The 19,409-nt window shown below is 46.4% G+C and overlaps 1 protein-coding gene across 4 annotated transcripts in view; it reads left to right on the forward strand.

Annotated features, from left to right (window-relative positions):
- The window catches only part of DDX31 (DEAD-box helicase 31), a 78,676-nt gene that overhangs the window by 37,769 nt on the left and 21,498 nt on the right, over nt 1-19,409 (forward strand). For all 4 annotated transcript variants that reach the window (XM_084821045.1, XM_084821041.1, XM_084821043.1 and 1 more), the window contains exons 16-17: nt 630-769; nt 11,177-11,258. In XM_084821045.1, coding sequence (XP_084677171.1) covers nt 630-769; nt 11,177-11,258 — 222 coding nt within the window. The remainder of the gene's footprint in view (nt 1-629; nt 770-11,176; nt 11,259-19,409) is intronic.

Consider the following 19,409-nt stretch of genomic DNA (forward strand, 5'->3'; position numbering starts at 1 on the left):
TTAGGCTTTACATTTTCAAGTACACACGTTAAAACATCTTCAGTTGCACTCCCATAGTACAATCATAACCTGTGGACCTGCCCTAAAATATCCTGCCTTCCTAACTAAGCTGGCTTATTGGTATTTCTCTGCTGAGTAACGGGTATCAAAAAGCTTTTAGCAAATTATTTATCCTAGCCTTAAGCTGGTATAATTTTAAGGGCACCAGTGTAGTCTCCCCCTCTCCCTTTTTTTATTTGTCCCGAGCCGATGGCGAGCGACTAACGCATGTTTAAGAAAGGAAGCAAATAGGTCACGAATGGAGCCCTGTGTAGAAATGAATTTTGTTTAAAAAACAGAAATAGCAGCGAGACAGCTTGGCCAATGTGTCATATTCATATGTCAAAAAACCTTGTTATGGCTGTAGCAGTGAGTGATGGTTGCAGGGATGAGTATGATGAGTTCTGATAAGCCATTTCTCCCCCCCCCCTTTTTTTTTAAAGGGAACCACGAGACCCTGTGTTTGGGGATTTCTTTTTTAATGACCTCTGATGCAAAGCTCTGTTATAATTAACCACATTCGCGATCTGCTAATTCCTTCTTTTCTCTCCCCTCTGCTCCTTCCCTTGTGTATCCCTTTTTTAAAAAAGTATAATCCTCCTCCTTCGCTTGCTGAATACGTCCATCGAATCGGGAGGACGGCTCGAATTGGCAGTCACGGGAACAGCCTGCTCATCCTTGCACCTTCTGAGGCAGAATATGTCAGCTTCCTGGCTTCTCACAAGATTAAGTGAGTCACAACCGCACCCCCTACCTCCCCCCCAACCAAACTTCGTCGCCAACCCAAGCTAATAAAGCAGCTGCAGTGTGGCGTCTCGTTGTGAGCGGATGGTGGTCCTTTACCTTGTTTCAGCAGGCTTTTTTTTTAATGTTAAATAACAGTCCAAGTTTGCTGTTAAAATAGATCTTTTTTAAAAAGTTGAATTACACAAAGAAGAAAAGTGAAGGGAGAATAAAAAGGGCATAAAATAAAACGCAGCATTACTGAGCAAAACAATATAACTGGAGATTTAAGTTTTAAAAGCAATTTAAAATATTTAAACCTCCAACGTAGGGCCTGTAGGCCCCAGTTTGCCCACGGACACCGCCTTTGGAACTTGCCAGGCTGCCCACCCCTTCTGATCTTTTTCTATTACGATTTTTAAGAATTGATTATATTTAAACTGGGAGGCTGGCATTAATCAATCATAGAATCATAGAATAGTAGGGTTGGAAGGGGCCTACAAGACCATCGAGTCCAGCCCCCTGCTCAATGCTGCAAAGCAAAGTCTCAGCTTCTGGCGCCATCTTTATTTGGCTTCAAAGGAATGGTTTTGTGTGTTGGAACTCAAACCCCACCTCTGCCTAGGTTCTTGGGCACGTTTTCTCACTTTTCTTTTAGTCTCACCGGTTTTCCTTCTGGGAAATGAGTGTTTTGTGACCAGCCAGGCCCACTACAGCAGCCATTTTATTAAGGGGCAAGCCCCGCCCATGGCAGCCATTTTGTGATAGTGCCACAACACACTTTCAGAATTACAGTTGTGCCTTGTTGTTGTTGTTCAGTCGTTCAGTCATGTCCAACTCTTCGTGACCCCATGGACCATAGCACACCAGGCCTTCCTGTCCTCCGTTCTCTCCCGGAGTGTGCTCAAGTTCATATTCATTGCATTGGTGATGCTATCTAGCCATCTCATCCTCTGTCGTCCCCTTCTCCTTTTGCCTTCAATCTTTCCCAGCATCAGGGTCTTTTCCAGGGAGTTTTCTCTTCGCATTAGGTGGCCAAAATATTTGAGCTTCAGTATCTGTCCTTCCAATGAGCAGTCAGGGTTGATTTCCTTTAGGATTGACTGATTTGACCTCCTTGCAATCCAGGGGACTCGTAAGAATCTTCTCCAGCACCACAGTTGGAAAGCATCAATTCTTCGGCGCTCAGCCTTCCTTATAGTCCAGCTCTCACAGCCATACATTACTACTGGGAAAACCATAACTTTGATTATACGGACCTTTGTCGGCAAGGTGATGTCTCTGCTTCTTACTATGCTGTCTAGGTGTGCCATAGCTTTCCTCCCAAGGAGCAAGCATCTTTTAATTTCATGGCTACAGTCACTGTCTGTGGTGATCTTGGAGCCCAGGAAAGTAAAATCTGTCACCGCTTCCATCCTTCCCCTTCTATATGCCGGGAAGTGATGGGGCCAGATGCCATGATCTTCGTTTTTTTAATGTTGCGTTTCAAACTAGCTCTTGTACTCTCCACTTTCACCCTCAACAAGAGGCTCTTTAGATCCGCTTCGCTTTCTGCCATTAGGGTGGTATCGTCTGCGTATCTGAGGTTGTTGATAATTCTCCTGGCAATCTTAATTCCGACCTCTGATTCATCCATCCCGGTGTTTCTCATGATGTACTCTGCATATAAATTAAATAAGCAGGGCGACAATATACAGCCTTGTCGTACTCCTTTCTCAGTTTTGAACCAATCGGTTGTTCCATGTCTGGTTCTTACTGTTGCTTCTTGACCCTCGTACAGGTTTCTCAGGAGACAGGTAAGGTGGTCTGGTACTCCCATCTCTTTAAGAATTTGCCAGAGTTTGTTGTGATCCACACAATCAAAGGCTTTAGCATAGTCAATGAAGCAGAAATAGACGTTTTTCTGGAATTCTCTTGCTTTCTCCATGATCCAGCGAATGTTGGCGATTTGATCTCTAGTTCCTCTGCCTCTTTGAAACCCTGCTTGTACTTCCGGTAGTTCTCGGTTCACATACTGCTGAAGCCTAGCTTGTAGGATTTTGAGCATAACCTTGCTGGCATGTGAAATGAGCGCAATTGTACGGTAGTTTGAACACTCTTTGGCATTGCCCTTCTTTGGAATTGGAATGTAAACTGACCTTTTCCAGTCCTGTGGCCGCAGTTGAGTGTTCCAAATTTGTTGGCATATTGAGTGCAGCACTTTAACAGCATCATCTTTTAGGATCTTAAATAGCTCAGCTGGAATACTGTCATCTCCGCTAGCTTTGTTGTTAATAATGCTTCCTAAGACCCACTTGACTTCACTCTCTAGGATGTCCAGCTCAAGTTCAGTGACTGCACTGTCGTGGCTGTCAGGGACATTAAGATCTTTCCTGTATAGTTCTCCTGTGTATTCTTTCCACCTCTTCTTCATCTCATCTGCTTCTGTTAGGTCCCTGCCTTCTTTGTCCTTTATCATGCCCGTCTTTGCACAAAACGTTCCCTTGATAGCTCCGATTTTCTTGAAAAGATCTCTAGTCTTTCCCATTCTATTGTTTTCCTCGATTTCTTTGCTTTGTTCATTTAAGAAGGCCTTCTTGTCTCTCCTTGCTATTCTCTGGAACTCTGCATTCAGTTGGCTATATCTTCCCCTTTCTCCCTTGCTTTTCGCTTCCCTTCTTTCCTCAGCTACTTGTAAAGCCTCATCAGACAGCCACTTTGCTTTCTTGCATTTCTTTTTCTTTGGGATGGATTTCGTTGCTGCCTCCTGAACAGCGTTACAGACCTCCATCCATAGTTCCTCAGGCACTCTGTCTATCAGGTCTAATCCCTTAAATCTATTCCTCACCTCCACTGTATATTCATAAGGGATATGATTTAGGTCATACCTGAATGGTTTAGTGGTTTTCCCTACATTCTTCAATTTAAGCTGAAATTTTGCAAGAAGCAGCTCATGATCTGAGCTACCGTCAGCTCCAGGTCTTGTTTTTACTGACTGTATAGAGCTTCTCCATCTTTGGCTGCAAAGGACATAATCAGTCTGATTTCGATATTGGCCATCTGGTGATGTCCATGTGTAGAGTCGCCTCTTGTACTGTTGGAAGAGAGTGTTTGCTATGATCAGCGTGTTCTCTTCACAAAACTCTATTAGCCTTTGTCCTGCTTCATTTTGTACACCAAGGCCATGCTTGCCTGTTATCCCAGTGATTTCTTGACTTCCTACTTTAGCATTCCAATCCCCTATGATGAAGAGGACATCTTTTTTTGGTGTTAGTTTTGGAAAGTGTTGTAGGTCTTCATAGAACCAATCAACCTCAGCTTCCTCGGCATCAGTGGTTGGGGCATAGACTTGAATTACTGTGATGTTGAATGGTTTGCCTTGGATTCGTACTGAGATCATTCTGTCGTTTTTGAGATTGTACCCCAGTACTGCTTTTCCCACCCTTTTGTTGACTATGAGTGCTACTCCATTTCTTCTAAGGGATTCTTGCCCACAGTAGTAGATATGATGGTCACCTGAATTAAATTCGCCCATGCCTGTCCATTTTAGTTCGCTGATTCCCAAGATGTCGATGTTCAATCTTGCCATCTCATGTTTGACCACCTCCAGCTTACCTTGATTCATTGATCTGACATTCCAGGTTCCTAAACAATATTGTTCTTTACAGCATCGGATTTTCTTTTCACCGCCAGACACATCCACAGCTGAGTGTCCTTTCGGGTTTGGCCCAGCTGCTTCACTCTTTCTGGCGCTACTTGGAAATACCCTCTGCTCTTCCCCAGTAGCATATTGGACACCTTCCGACCTGAGGGGCTCATCTTCCGGCGTCATCTCTTTTAGCCTTGTGATACGTTCCATGGGGTTTTCTTGGCAAGAATACCGGAGTGGGTTGCCATTTCCTTCTCCAGCGGACCACATTTTGTCAGAACTCTCTGCCATGACCTGTCCGTCTTGGGTGGCCCTGCACGGCATAGCTTATGGCTTCACTGAGTTACGCAAGCCCCTTCGCCACAACAAGGCAGTGATCCATGAAGGGGCCAGTTGTGCCTATTAACCCCAAAAGATGGAGACCCCCAATTTAAGCTATTACATAGTATAATTGTGCAGAGTATTATGTACTGATGGTATCCTCCCAGAATGATAGAGAAGAAGGCCTCCTGGCCAGACAGTTGCCATTTTGCAAAAATGAAATAAAAGGATATCTTTTTGTAATGAAAGAGGGTCTTGTTTGGTTACATCTTCCAGATTGGAAGTGGACAATTTTCCACCCATTTCTTTGTCAGTACACCAGCTTTATAGTATGAGTGGAACCTGCAAGAAAATGTTGCAGCATGGAGTGCTCCTGTTCAGGGTTCCGACTTCTAGAGTACCCAATTCAATTTCTCTTCCTGGTCCCCATGGTCAGTCAGCATTCTGTGCCCACTTAGCATGCTCAGTCTTCATTGACTTGTTTCTGCCCCCCCCCCCGCAAAAAGGTTCCCCCCAGAATACCTTTTGTACTTTCACAAAGGGGTTCCCCAAAGCCGTCTGACACCCTTTGTGTGTGGATGGTGCCATTTTGATCACAAAATGATCGGCACCTAGAGAATGAGTTTGCTATTAGCATGTTGGATTGGGTGGTTCTGCAGATTTCAGCGTTGTACCATTTCCATGCTCGTTGCTAACATTAGAAGTAATTGGAAAAACATTTATTACTATTGATGGCAGTCACGTTCTCTTGAGCAAGGCTTGGAGAAGAACTCAGGGGCTTGTTAAAGACTGTATTCAAAGGAGAGCTAACTTTACAAGCCTTGGGATTCTTCTCCGGCTGAGATGAAACATTACCCAATCATCTTCCTGGAAATAGCCCTGCCCTGTGAAGATCTAGGTCCATCTTTTCTTCACCCAAGAGGCCCTGATCCTAGGGGGGTGGGGTGGGAGGTTAGAAACACGACTCAAGCCATTTGGTGCATGATGGCACCTAAGAACAGTGGAGTATTATGAAGCCCTGATTTCAGAATCACACGCCTAATTGGGAAATGTGGATTTTCCCTCCCTCCCTCCCTCCCTCCCTCCCTCCCTCCCTCTCTTTCTTTCTTTCTTTCTTTCTTTCTTTCTTAAATTTCTATACTGCCCAATAGCCAAAGCTGTCTGGATGGTTCACAGAATGAAAGCTTAAAACCCTCACCATATAAAAATGTAATGAAACATATAATTAAAAAAAAAAACATATAAGACCACAGCACAATTAAAACCAAATTAAAAACCACCAGCAGTACAAGATTGTAAAAATGCGAACACAGTTTTAAAAAATGGAATCACTGAAAAGCTTGGGGGAATAAAAATGTCTCCACCTGGCGCCGAAAAGACCAAACGTAGGTCCCAGGCGAGCCCTTCTGGGGAGGATATCACACAATTGGTAGGTTCTTGTTGCTCTGTGATACAGGCATCTATGTGGAAGTGGATGATCTCTCTGTCTCCCCCCCCCCCCCCGGTGTGTGTGTGTGTGTGTGTGTGTGTGTAAGAGGGGACTGGTCATAGGTTATGGGCTAAATGGATTACAGATCAGATTTGGACAGACCGCTGCATGCCCAGGACAACACGTGGCATCAAATCTAATTGCCCTTCCTGCTCATAAATTGAGCCTCGCGGAGATTTGTCCTGACAAACTCAGTGTGGCAAACGAGGCGGAAGGATCGCCATGTGCTGGTCTGGCGTGTAAATGCCTGGCTCGGAAGCAAAACCGCTCCCCCACATTTTGAAAGGTTGGTCAGCTACCTCTCGTCCTTTCTGAATACTGGCGACAGTATCAGACTGGTCATATTTATTGCAGTTTTGAGCACGTTTCAAGGCAGAGAACACCGTTCCGCTGAGCTGAGCTGACGAACAGGCAAATTGCTTTATTGTTTCAGCAGATCCTCTGGGAGCTTCTGGAGGGGCGGCTGCGTTTGCACGTTGAAGGAAAAGCAGAATTCTGTGGTGTGCTTTAAAGACTGACAAATGTGTTGCGTACACGCCAACTGGCCCAGTTGACTGGGCTGATTTATTTATTTATTAACATTTCTTTACCTCCCATCTGGCGAAGCTCTCTGGCTGGTTTACAAGACAAGGCTTAAAACCATAATATACAATAACATAGTAAAGCATAATATAAAACTATAACTTTAAAACAGAATAAAACCAAAGGGGGAACCAAGATAAAAAACAGCAGCGGTGCAAAGATCCGAAAACATGCTAATACGATTTTAAAACAGAAGGACTAAAAGGCCTGGGAGAATAAAAGAGTCTTCACCTGGTGCCCAAAAGACCACAATGGAGGCACTAGGCGAGCCTCTCTGGAGAGCTCATTCCATAGCCAGAGTGCCACCACCGAAAAGGCTCTCTTCTTAGTAGCCACCTGCCTTGCTTCCCAGGGCAGCATCCAACGGCATCATTCCACAAATTCAGGTGGCACTACTGGAGCTCCACTGAACCTTTCTGATGCGCAAGCTGTTTCCCATTATCCTTATGCAGCAGTTGCACTAGCGGAGTGCACCATCGGTCGCACAAGTGGAATGTGCCACCGGTTGCACAAATGTAACTTTAGTTGGATTTTTCTCCTGGGCATCGTTCAGAACCAAGTTTCTGCTAGCGCAATGCCGTTTGCGCTAATAGAATGACGCAGCTGGATACTGTCCTGTTTCCTAGTTCCTGATAAATCATTGTCCCTCTTTTTCCTTTTGGGTGGGTGGGTGTGTTTATGGAGTGGGGAGGCAGAGAATGCCTTGTTAACGTGTTCTTAATGTGAGCTGCTGGTGTTGACATACTTCTGGGGGTTGTAGTCCAACACATATGGGGGGCACCAAGTTGGGGAAGGTTGATCCTCGGCAGGGAGTTCCAGAGCCTGGGAGCAACCACCAAGAAGGCCCTCTTCTGTGTCGCCACCAAACGTGCCTCTGAAGGCAGTGGTCTTGAAAGAAGGGCCCCTCCCGAAGTCCTCATTTCCAACTGTAAACAAGCTCTAAGGCTGCATCCTGGTACTCATCCACGGCCATCTCCTCCTCCTCCATCTGTTCTTCCCATTGTTCATCTTAGATTGCCTCTGTTGCCTTCTCCTCTCTTGAGAAGGCGTTCCACAGTGGAATCGTGAGACCATAAGAGCATCAGAAGATCCCCGCTGGACCAGACCAAGGTCCATCTATTCCAGCATTTTCTCCCCACACCTCCGATGCCCAGCCTGCCCCTCCTTAAGCATAGCTGCCGTTTAAAATTCCCACCATGCCCCCCAAAGTAGCCTTGCTCCAGGGCAACGTGAGAAGTTGAAATGGAAGCTTGTCCCAACCGCCCGGCATTGTTTGGAGCTTTCCTCCCCTTACACTGTAAGCCCACTGGTGGAAGGGGGGCCCCCTCAGAGGGCAGCTTTCCCCAGGGTCTCTTCAAACCTGGAGCTGGGTTTGCATGGACAGAATGTACCTTCAGTGCCAGCGGAAGCTGGTGGCTCTGATGTCCATGGGGCGGTGAATCCGCTCTGGATTTCAGTTAGAACCAGTCAGAAGTGGAGCACCTTGGAGAGCTCCTTTAGAGTTCTGACTGAAACCTGGATCGGATTCACGGCCCCGCTGGCATCAGAGTCACCAGCCTCCAATGTTCAGTGTCCATCCATGTGAGTGCATGAGCTCTGAGGCCCCACTGAGCACACAGCCGGCCATTTCTCACACACCGCTCTCAGTGCTGGACTGAGGCCGACTTGTGGAGATTCAAATCCACAGACGAATGCCAACGCCTCACAAAACTAGCATCGCTTGAATCCCGCAATTCATGGTCTATTTCAGGCTGAACAAGGATGTTTCTTTTCCCCATCCGTAATCCTTCCAGTGACCCATTGAGATCAGTCTCTGTGATACCCATTTTACAGACAGTACGAATGGAGGCTGATGGCAGCCTGGCGAGACAGGAGAAGGGGATTTCAGATTTGCCTGTCGTTCATCAACAAATGTCAATCAGCCAAAGTATAGTTATTGTTTTTAATTACGTTGCGTGTTTTTAAAGTTCTTTTTTAGTATTCGGGAAGGCAAATCCCTTCTGAAAATGAAATTGTTCTCAATTCCCTCTCACCCACCAAAAACAAAACAGACCCTGTCTGTTTTCCTGGCTATTAGCTCTGTGCAACTCCTTTGCTTTGAACATTGGACAATCTTAAGGTTAGCTTTTCTCTGTATGCCAAAAGCTCACAAGAGCATTTTGTACAATTCTGCCTCTTCTGCCTTGCCCTCCCCTTCTGTGCACACACCTCTTCTAAAAGTTAGTTTTCTGAACAGCCGAGTGTTTTCCCTCCACGTGCAACTTCACAGATTTCCTTTCAAAGGAGGGTTAGAGGAGAAAAGCAGAGGGAAGCTGGCTGTACGTGTAATTTTTCTTTTTGCCGTGTGTGTGTGTGTGTGTGTGTGTGTGTGTGTATGCTTTGCTTATGTCTCTGTTGGTTCCTTCAAGCGAGACTTGGAATGTGTTTGGCGGCGGGGCGGCTTGAAAAGCGCGGCATCGTCTTTTGAGCGGGGCGGCTTCTTTTTCGACAGCTCATCGGATGATTGCTTTATTTCCTAACAGCTGCCTAACCAACTTTATGAAAGAGAGCAGATCTCCGTGAAGACACAACTGTGCGCGCTCTCTCTCTCTCTCTCACACACACACACACCCATCCCTTCTCTGTGACGCACTCCCTGCTGGGTGAACCAAGCTTGCTCATCTGCAGGGCTGCAATCTGGCAGCCTGCCAGGCAGGAGAAGAAATTGGGTGGGTGGGAGTTTATTCTGACACCTCCAGCAAATCACTCGTCAAGGGCTTTGACGTTTTCATTCACGAACGTGTCGGAGACCCCTCTGGGGGAGGTATGGGGAGACATGCCATCTTTTGCGGCTTTTAAACAGTCGCCATTCATCTTTTAATTTTGCTTGTTCTCTGGCTTACAAGCCATTGTTATCATAAGGAAACTGAAAGGTCTTGAAATCTAGTGCAGTGGCTAAGCACGCTGGCGTCCCGATCCGGTGCATGCTTCCTTGGAAGTAAGTTCAGTGGCGCTTGCGCCTCGGTCATGCGCCTGCTGCAGATCATAATCTCACTTTGGTTTGTATCTCCTCTCTGCCATGAACTTGCTAGATGACCTTGGTCAAACCATGATCTCTGGGTTTAAGCCCTTCCCAGCTGGAGTTGGGGGATGATACTACTGGTCTACCTTGCAGGCTTGCTGTAAGGATTTCAGATTGTATGTGAAGCACCTGATAATACTGTCCAAATGCGTTAGGTACTTAAAAGAAATATATCTCCCTGCACACAAAAAACTAGGAGTTGGGAAGAATTATTGTTATTATTTATTACCTTTCTATACCGCCTCATAGCCAAAGCTCTCTGGGCGGTTACAGAGATTGAAAACCATTAAAATACAGTATACAAAGTGTAAAACCATGTACATAAAACATATAAGCAGGCAACACATATACAGGCAACACATATACAGGCAACATATATCTAAAACAATTTTAAACAACCATAAAGAAAATCCAGGACCTGATTAAAAACTCGTCGTATGCTGCAAAATGGCTGAGAGAAGAGAAAAGTCTTAACGGGGCACCAAGAAGCTAACAATGTTGGCGCTGGGTGGGCCTCATCAGGAGATCATTCCATAATTGGGGGGCCACCACTGACCTAGCCCTGACAAGAACATAAGATCATAAGAAGAGCCCTGCTGGATCAGACCAAGGTCCATCTAGTCCAGCATTCTGTTCACACAGTGACTGATCACCTGCCCATGGGAAGCCCACAAGCAGGACATGAGTGCAAGAGCACCCTCCCACCCATGTTCCCCAGCAACTGGTGTACATAGGCATACTGCCTCTGGTACTGGAGGTAGCATAGAGCCATCAGGACTAGTAGCCATCGATAGCCTTCTCCTCCAGGAATTTGTCCAGCCCCCTTTTAAAGCCCTCCAGCTTCCCTGCGATGTGCTGCCCTCAAGATGTCTTGGATTGGAACTTCTATATTTCCACAGCCAGCATGGAGAAGTCTGGGCAAAGTGGTCAGTTCATATTACACTGATTTCTGCCTTACTGGAAAATAGGTGCGGGGGTCAAACCTACCGCTGATGGCTGTAAAGTGCTTGGCACACTTTAAAAAGTGCCACAGAAGGAAAAGCAGCAAGAACGATCTAAAAACACAACACATCTAAAAAAACAACACTTAACTGCTAAGAATTTTGGTATGTGTTCCGAACCCAGAACATTTGGAGAAGACTAAAATCCAAAGGCTCAGCGACATTCCGATCTGTATGCTAGTCCCAGCGGTAACGGGTGGCATGAGGTCAATTTGCATCAAAGTTCACAAAGTTCACTTGAGGATTCTTAATTAAAAATATGCATACTTTAAATTGGGAGAACAGTGAGTTATTTTTGTTTTTGTTTTATCCTGTGTTTTTTCACCTTCCAGTGTTTCAGAGATGAAGATGGAACCTATCCTGTCCAGCTTGATGATGGATGATCGTTTCAAGGGTAGCCAGTGTGGGAAAAAGGTCAGTTCTTCTGGAAGTGGTCGGTTCTTTCTCTCACTGTCTCCCCTCCATTCCCCCCTGCCCCCAGTTGTTTTCCTATCTTGGTACGAAAAATAACAAATCTGCAGTTCTCCTCCTAGCCAAAAGGGGGGCTATTGCCCAGAGACATCTGCTTGGCCATTGCGTTGGGTGCTAGATGAAATGGAACTTAGGTCTCATCTTCACGTTAGGTCTCATCTTCTGTTCTTACCTTGAGGCTGTTCAGAGATATTCTTAGAAATAAACATGGCTCTGGAGGCTAGTGCTTTGCTTTGTTGTGTGCCAGCTCCCGGTTTTAAAAAGTTTTTTAAATTGAAAGGAAAACTTAAAAAATCAGAAACAGCAGGGAGCCTGGCAGGTGCCAAGGATGGTACCTGCAGGCACATTTGTGCCCATGGATGCCATGTTGGAGAGCCCCAGCCCCTTGTTTAGGGCCTGGATATCTGAAGGAATGCCTCCTCCCGTACCATCCTGCCAGTGCATTGAGATCTTTATCACAGGAGGCCTTTCTCTGCGTACCATTGCTGGAGGAAGCGCACTTTGCAAGTGCAGGAGAAAGGGCTTTCTCTGTGGTGACTTCCCCTGTGAGGAAAGGTTTCAACAGCTGAGATTGTTTAGCTTGGAAAAAAGGGATGTAAGGATAGAGGTGTACAAAATGATGCAAGCTGTGGGGAAGGTGGACAGGGAGACATTTTTCTCTGTCTCATAATACTAGAAGCCAAAGGGGCATCCCATGAAGCGGTATGGTGAGAGATTCAGGTCAGAAAAAAGGGAAGGGCTTCTTCACACGGCACAGAGTTAAACTATGGAATTCGCTACCACCAGATGTCGTGATGGCCACCACTTTGGATGCCTTTAAAAGAGGGGCAAGGGGACAAAGCTTGTTTACAGTCGGAAATGAGGACTAGGTCTTAAGATCTTTGGGGGGGGTCTTTCTTTCAAGACCGCTGCCTTCAGAGGCACGTGTGGTGGTGATGCAGAAGAGAGCCTTCTTGGTGGTTGCCCCCAGGCTCTGGAACTCCCTGCTGAGGGAGGCTAGGCTCGCTCTTGCTCTGCTATCCTTCTGCTGCCAGGCAAAGACCTATTTGTTCAAGCAGGCCTTGGTGTGCAAGCAGGTCTGTTAGGTTGGATGCTGTTTTTAGTCTGTCATTATGTTTTTAATTGTGTTTTAATGCGTTTGTTTTATTTTTGTTTTAATCAAGTTTTATTTATGATTGTAAGCTACCACGAGTGCCATTTTTCTTGGTAGAAAGGCTGGGTACAAATCAAATCAGTATATACCAGGGTAAGCCAAATGCCCTGCAGCAAGGGTGGATTTTGAGGAGGGATGTGAAGGAAAGGAGAAAAGTGGCACCATGTAATGTTCAGGGAGGTTGCTCCAGTCGTATGGGGCAGCCATGGAGAAAGGGCGGGGTCATTTAAGGGAGTGAGAGAGCTTTGGCTGCCTTTGCAGGGGAAAAGATTTGTGAATGTCCCCCCCTCTTCTGCCTCTGTCACTCTTCTTACAAGCCTGTTGTGCTGTCCATTATAAATACCCCTTTGGAGTGTGAGTTTGGGGCTTCTCTGAGAAGCCGGTGGGGAAGAGATGCTGAAAGCACCTGTAAAATGTATTTTTTATATTTAGGCACATGAAATATATATGTGGCCATGTCTGGGTGTGTGAATTCAGAGATGCTGAAAGCACCTGTAAAGTAGACGTTTGGTTGGTCACCTACGGTGAATATGAATCCCCATCCAGGCGACTGGGCTAGGAAAGCCTGTTTTTCTTTTGGCTTCCAAGTAACTACCTCCTGTACACACGGGCCACTGAGCTACTAGGGTCTTCCTTATGCAGCTGTGTTCCAGGGCTACATCCAACCCTTTAAAAAGCCTGTTATGGGGCTGAACCCTAATGTAAGGTAATCACTGTCTGTAATTCTCACCCTGCCGCATGTGTGGACGTTCAGAGGCTGCTAGAGGGAGGTCAACATGGAAACTGAGTATTTGTTGGTTATTCCACCCCCCACATGTTTCAGCTTTTTTCAAAGCACGGGTGCATGCCACGGAACCTCGTCCTAATCTTCTCTTCTTGCTGCCTCCACTGCTGTCCATTATAAATACCTCTTTGGAGTGTGAGTTTGGGGTTTCTCTGAGAAGCCGGCGGGGAAGAGATGCTGAAAGCACCTGTAAAATGTATTTTTTATATTTAGGCGCATGAAATATATATGTGGCCATGTCTGGGTGCATGAATGTTCACCTGCCTACAAAGAGAATATATTTGATCTGTGCATTTTCTACTGGGGGGGGGGCGGGCTTGGGGGGAGCTTCCCAGGGGGGACTCCACGTACAGGGGTTGGAATTTGCCAGGCAAAAAGTTACTAAAAACAAAAGCCTTCGTTTTGTATTTGAGTAGCTTTTGGAAGTGAGAGGAAGGCTTGGCAGGGGCCAAGCCCATGCCTCGCTCCTTGCTTGCCTCCCCCAGAAGGAAGAAGAATGCCCAGATTGCGATCCAATATTTCTGTTGAAGATGGAGCTTTTTAGAATGGGGTTTTCTGAATATCCACCCAACCACGCACTCCTGCCCACTTAATGCAGCAGTGAGGAACCTCAGATCGGGGGCCTACCCCCTTTCCTTCGACCACCAACCGTTTGATGGCTTCCCAACTTTTGTACAGTTCCTATACCCCCACCTGCTAAAATGGCAGTATGCGCTTTAAGCTACAATATGCTGGTATTTTTTTGTATTTTTGGCCCCATTCCGTTCACCTTCAGCCCCACCTGCCACTGGCATTTGGCCCTTGGGCTGAAAGAGGCTCCTGCCCACATGAGTGCCTGATGCAGACATAATGTTCCCAGGCTCCAAACCCTGGTTAAGAAACCAGGAACATCCTGCTCCAAGTTTGCACGGTTCCCTGCGCCCGTTTGAATTCCACCTCCTTGTCCTGGTTTGCATTTGCTGTGACCATGGTGTTGAGTTACCCCTACTATTTCTGGTTTGTTTCTCTCGTGTGCATTTTGCCCTCCTTCAGAGTGGTTTCATTTTCGGGGTGCTCTTGCTGGGCGCCTCTGTTGCAGGGCAGACAGCAATGCAAACAAGCCAGGGATAAGCCGTAGTTCAGGGTTCAGACATTGCGACAAGCCATGGTGTAAACAAGCCAGATTTTGTAAGCCAACAACAAACCATGCGTTCTGTTTGTGGTTTGTAGCTAGTTTACAAACCATGGTTTATTTGCGGGGATGGGTTCAGAGTCCAGACACAATGATAAACCAGATTTCAACAAACTGCACCATGGCTTAGCGTTATGTGCAAACCAGGCCTACAGCTTCAAATATCTGTAGGAATATTTGTGTCAGGAGCGCCCTAGCTGCCTCTTGCAGTCCCCACCAATAGTCAACTCAGGACACAGACAACGAGGAATTCTTTCCGAGACTTTATTCCTTTATTCCTTTATGACTCTTTCAGAATACTAGTCGCTAGCGCCAAAGCAAGGAACAGCACTGGGGAAAGATAGCAGAGTAGCCTAAGCTCCAGGTAAGGCAGTTGGTCCCCGTTTGAAGGAGAATCATGGGAAGACCCTGAACGTATGGGCTAGGGAGAGATCCTCCCTCTTTCCCTTGGGTCCTCAGGACGCGACCGTTGTTTGCGCGCCAAACAAGTGCTACACCTCCTTTCCGTGCCCTCCATCTGATGTCCTCCATCACAGATGCTCCCTGCATCTGTGCCGAGCGTCCAGCAAGCCCCCCTCCAGCGCTCTCTTGCTGCCAGGGTCACTATCTACCCCAGGAATGCTGGCAGGAGGAATCTCTGCCAGCTGCTGTGCTTGTGAGAGACGAGCGCGCTCCTCTCCCACGGATTGCTGTTCCTCAGAATCAGAACTGCTCCGGGGCTCTATTGGCTCAGTTTCCACCCTGACAATTTGATCTTTCTTTGAATATTTGAGAGTTCCTTTATGTACTACGTTTTTACGTGTGCAGCTACGATGAGCTGTGCACACCTGAAAAAGTCGAGTGTGAATGCGGCAAATGTGGGTTTTGTACTGGTATGCTCATAGGGTTCAGCTCTTTGGGCCTGTTCACACGTAACACTAACCAATGGTGGGTGGCACGCTACGCTGAGTAGGTGGCTATGCAAACAACCTACTGTATTCCCGTGAGACGATCAGGCAAACAAGCTACACAGAGTAGTTTATTTTACCCCCTCTCACCCCTCCTCCTCCTGCCATCTTCCCACCCAGCCGGGCAGGTATCCCAGCTTCCTTTGCAGTGGGAATAGAGATCGCTGGAGAGGAGTAGAGTGGCGGCTGCATTTTTGGCTTTTCTTGCCAAGCAGCTCTGAACCCACGCTGGCACGAGAGCCAACACGCTAACCCATGATAGGTACAATAACCCTTACTGCAGAATGTGGGTTCTGAGGGTGGTTTAACTGGGGGAATTAGCTCATCACGGGTGGGAAAACGCCACCCACAGGACACGCTAGCCCATCACGGGCAGCTCAGGCCACGTCCCTGCCGTGGCGTAGCGTTACGTCTGAACCCAGCCTTTGAGTTCACACTCTGTCCAGAGTCTCAGATAGCGCTGTGTGTGTTTTCTCCTTTCCAGCTCTGAGTCAGTTTTTAAATTTAGATTTTTTCTTCAGAGCAGCCACCCTGGAAGGCAAGAATCAAAACATGCCCATTAGGGTGCAGTTTTAAAAATAAAATTGCTCTCAAGGGGGATGAGTAGATATATTTTTTTAAAGAGAAGGATTTGTGGGGGGCGGCAGGGGGGCGGAATGCCACCAGTGGTGTTTTGTTTTTCATCTGTTATCTTTTTTTAATGCTATTTCCTGCTGTTTATTTTTCTTTTCTCAGTTTCTCTCTCTTCTGTCTGTCTGTCTGTCTGACCTCCAGTCCTGCTTGTCTACCCTGATGTACATGTACATAGGTTTGGGGTTTTCTTTTTAAAAAAAATCCTGTGGTTTAATCGTTTTTTGTATTTTTAAAAACCAACCTTCCTTCCTTCCTTCTTCTTTTCTGAAGAAGGGAGAGGGAGATACCTCATTCTGAAACCTAAAGGGTGGAGGAACACAGTGGGTGGGGGGGCGAAAGGAGGGAGGAGAGGATGAGAGCCCTTTGTAATATATTGCCATATTATCACTAAATCCCTAGACAGTTCTGGCATAGAAGTGAGTCACCTGTCACTTAAGTTTGAGGTCTCTTTAATTTTCTCCTGGAATTCGCGCTGGGCTGTCTTTAATTTGAGGCCTTTATTGGAATTCTGAAACCTTTCCTGCCTTCCCTGGCGCTCAGATCTATTCTGAGCTCCGATACAGAATGTATACAATAACCAACAGAGGGATTTGGAAAGGGCTGAAGCGCTGTTTATTTAACACTCTGGGGGGATTTTCAGGTTTATTTGGTCCTTGCTGCCCGCTTTCAATAACGCTTTGACAACCGTTCTGCCCTTCTCATTAATTTTAAACAGTTAAAACACCGGGAGGGGGGTTAAGCAGGGGGGTGGGGAGGGGGGAGGGAAAAAAAAAGTTTTTCATTATTAAAGTGCTTTACTTTTTAATAACGGAGGATTCTGTCCGTCGGGGGAAAGGGCAACTTCGCTTAATTTCACATTCATATTAAAAAAAAGAGAGAAGAAGCCACGGCAGGAAAGTGACACTCCACACAACCCAAGAGGCTTGACGAAAGAAAAAGGTGGATTGAGGTGGTGCGGGGGAAGAAAGTGCCAGGGGCCGGGGAGGGAGGAAAGGGAGGGGAAAGTTTTTCGCATTGCACCGTGGTAGAAACTTTGTCTAGTACATTTCTTTTAAAAATGTGTACACCGCTTGTCTAATGCACAAAGGAGGGTATACAAATGCGTATATAAAGAGTGTTGTATGTATTTTAAAAATTTGTTACATTCATGCTCCCACCCTTCCTCTGAGAAGCTCAGGGTGGCGGGCATTGCTAGGCCTGGGCCCCGGATCTAATTCTGAGGGCCTCGGATCTGTTCTCCAGCGTCCTGTGTCTGCTTTGGTACCCATGGAAGCCTTTTTTCCTTAGCTTAATTGCCATGCAGAGGGGGATTTTCAAGGGAGACTGCGGCTGGGGAGGGAAAAGTTAACTCTCCCCACATGCTGCAACACCCTCCCTCCCACAAGCTCCCCTCTGTGCATGACAATTTAGCTTAGGAAAAAAACTTCTACAATTGTTTTGGGGGATGATCTGGGTCAGGGTGTAGATTACTTGAAGAATTTATTTTATTGGAGATGATTTGGATAGGAATTCATTGGCTGGCTTTGCCTCCTGTGAAATTTAAATAAATCGTAGTAATTATTTCTACATTTGCATATATAGATATAAATCAACATATGCAAATTTTATGCAGATTTGTGTCCTGTGGGCCTGGACCCCAAATCTTTTAAGTGCCTAGCAATATCCATGCGTACATGGTTCTTTCCCGCCACCCCAGGCGCCATTTTCATCCGCAGACAACAGCCCTGCGTGGTAGGTTACACTGAGAGAGATCATCCAAGGTAATCCAGTGAGCTTTATGGCTGAGTAGGGATTTGAATCTGGGTCTCCCCAATCCTAGTGTGAGACTCTGTTGACCTCTATGCCATGCTGGCTCATAGGAAGAGCCCTGCAGAATTGGGCCAAAGAACTCCCTAATCCATCTTTCCCTGTGCAGTGGTTAAACCACACTGTGCAGTGGTTAAACCACATTGTGGTTTAATAAGCCTGGATTCCTGGCTTAACGTGATGTGCAAACACAGCCAATGTAACTGAACAGCTTCAGCTGAGTACAGTCTGAATTGATTTTCAGTGTTGCAATGTAACAAAGCACATAAAGATTTGAATTGCCAACTTAAGCAGACTCACGATCCACAGAACTTCAGTCTTCGGCATGCAGGGAGTTTTGCTTTGACTGAACTCTGATAGCGGAAAGATTTTCTAGTTTGGTGAGACTAAGCTGTTGCCTGGATTAAATAGGCACTGGAGAGGTAACGCTAGCTCCCAGCAAACCACGATTTGCAAATCAGGAGCCAGCCTTGCACTCCCTCCTAGACAGCCTGTTTTAGCTTGAAGCTTTTCCTGCCAGTAACTAGGCCTTAGGAGAGCCATTTCGAACTTTTAGAATAGAGGGAAAACAGCACAAAAGCTGGGAAAAGACCAAATGGCTGGTGGTAGAGGGAAAGCGGGTGGGGCTATGAGAAGGGGTGTGGCCATCTGGGGACCCTAGGAGGGCTGGATTGACACCAGGTCTGAGGTTGCAGTGAATGCCAGCAAGGTTCCTACTTGAGATGGGAACATAGTTTATCAAAACCTAGGGGAGACAAGATGGAGGTGTACAACATTATGCATGGTTTGAAGAATGTGGACAGGGAGACATTTTTCTCCCTCTCTCGTAATACTCGAGCCCAACAGGGTCATCCCATGAAGCTGATGGGTGGGAGATTCAGGACAGAGCAAAGGAAGAGCTTCTTCACATAGGGCAGAGTCAAACTATGGAATTCGCTAGCACAAGACATAGTGATGGCCACCAATTTGGATGGCGTTAAAAGGGAGTTGGACAAATTCCTGGAGGAAAAGGCTATCAATGGCTACTAGTCCTGATGGCTATGTGCTACCTCCAGTACCAGAGGCAGTGAACCTATGGACACAAATTGCTGGGGAACATGGGCGGGAGGGTGCTGTTGTGCTCATGTCCTGCTTGTGGGTTTCCCGTGGGCAGCTGGTTGGCCACTGTGTGAACAGAATGCTGGACTAGATGGACCTTGATCTGATCCAGCAGGGCTCTTCTTGTGTTCTCGTGTGTGTGTGTTCTCTTCTGAAGTCACAGCATCAACAGTATTTGATACCCATGCCATCCAAGGTATATCTCCTCTGCCAAAAAGAACAAAATCTACCAGTTTTCCAAATGTAGCTATATGGCCCTCAGCTCCCTTAATCACACCTGTGATGACGCCGTAATTTTACATAAGCATCACCTGTCATGGCTTATGATGCCAATCTATCAAAGACGGTGGATTTTTATTCTTCCAGTGCTTTGCTGTAACCATTTATGCTGTTGTTAGCTTATTCCCTATTAACTCTCTCCCACTCTCTCCTTTTTGCATGCAACTTCAGTTGCCAAAAGGAGAGAAAGGGGGAGATTAAAAGCTAAAGGGCGCAGAAAGAA

The sequence above is a fragment of the Heloderma suspectum genome, chromosome 14 (assembly GCF_057233095.1).
Source record: "Heloderma suspectum isolate Gila_16-S chromosome 14, 16-S_ref, whole genome shotgun sequence".
Lineage (NCBI taxonomy): Eukaryota > Metazoa > Chordata > Lepidosauria > Squamata > Helodermatidae > Heloderma > Heloderma suspectum.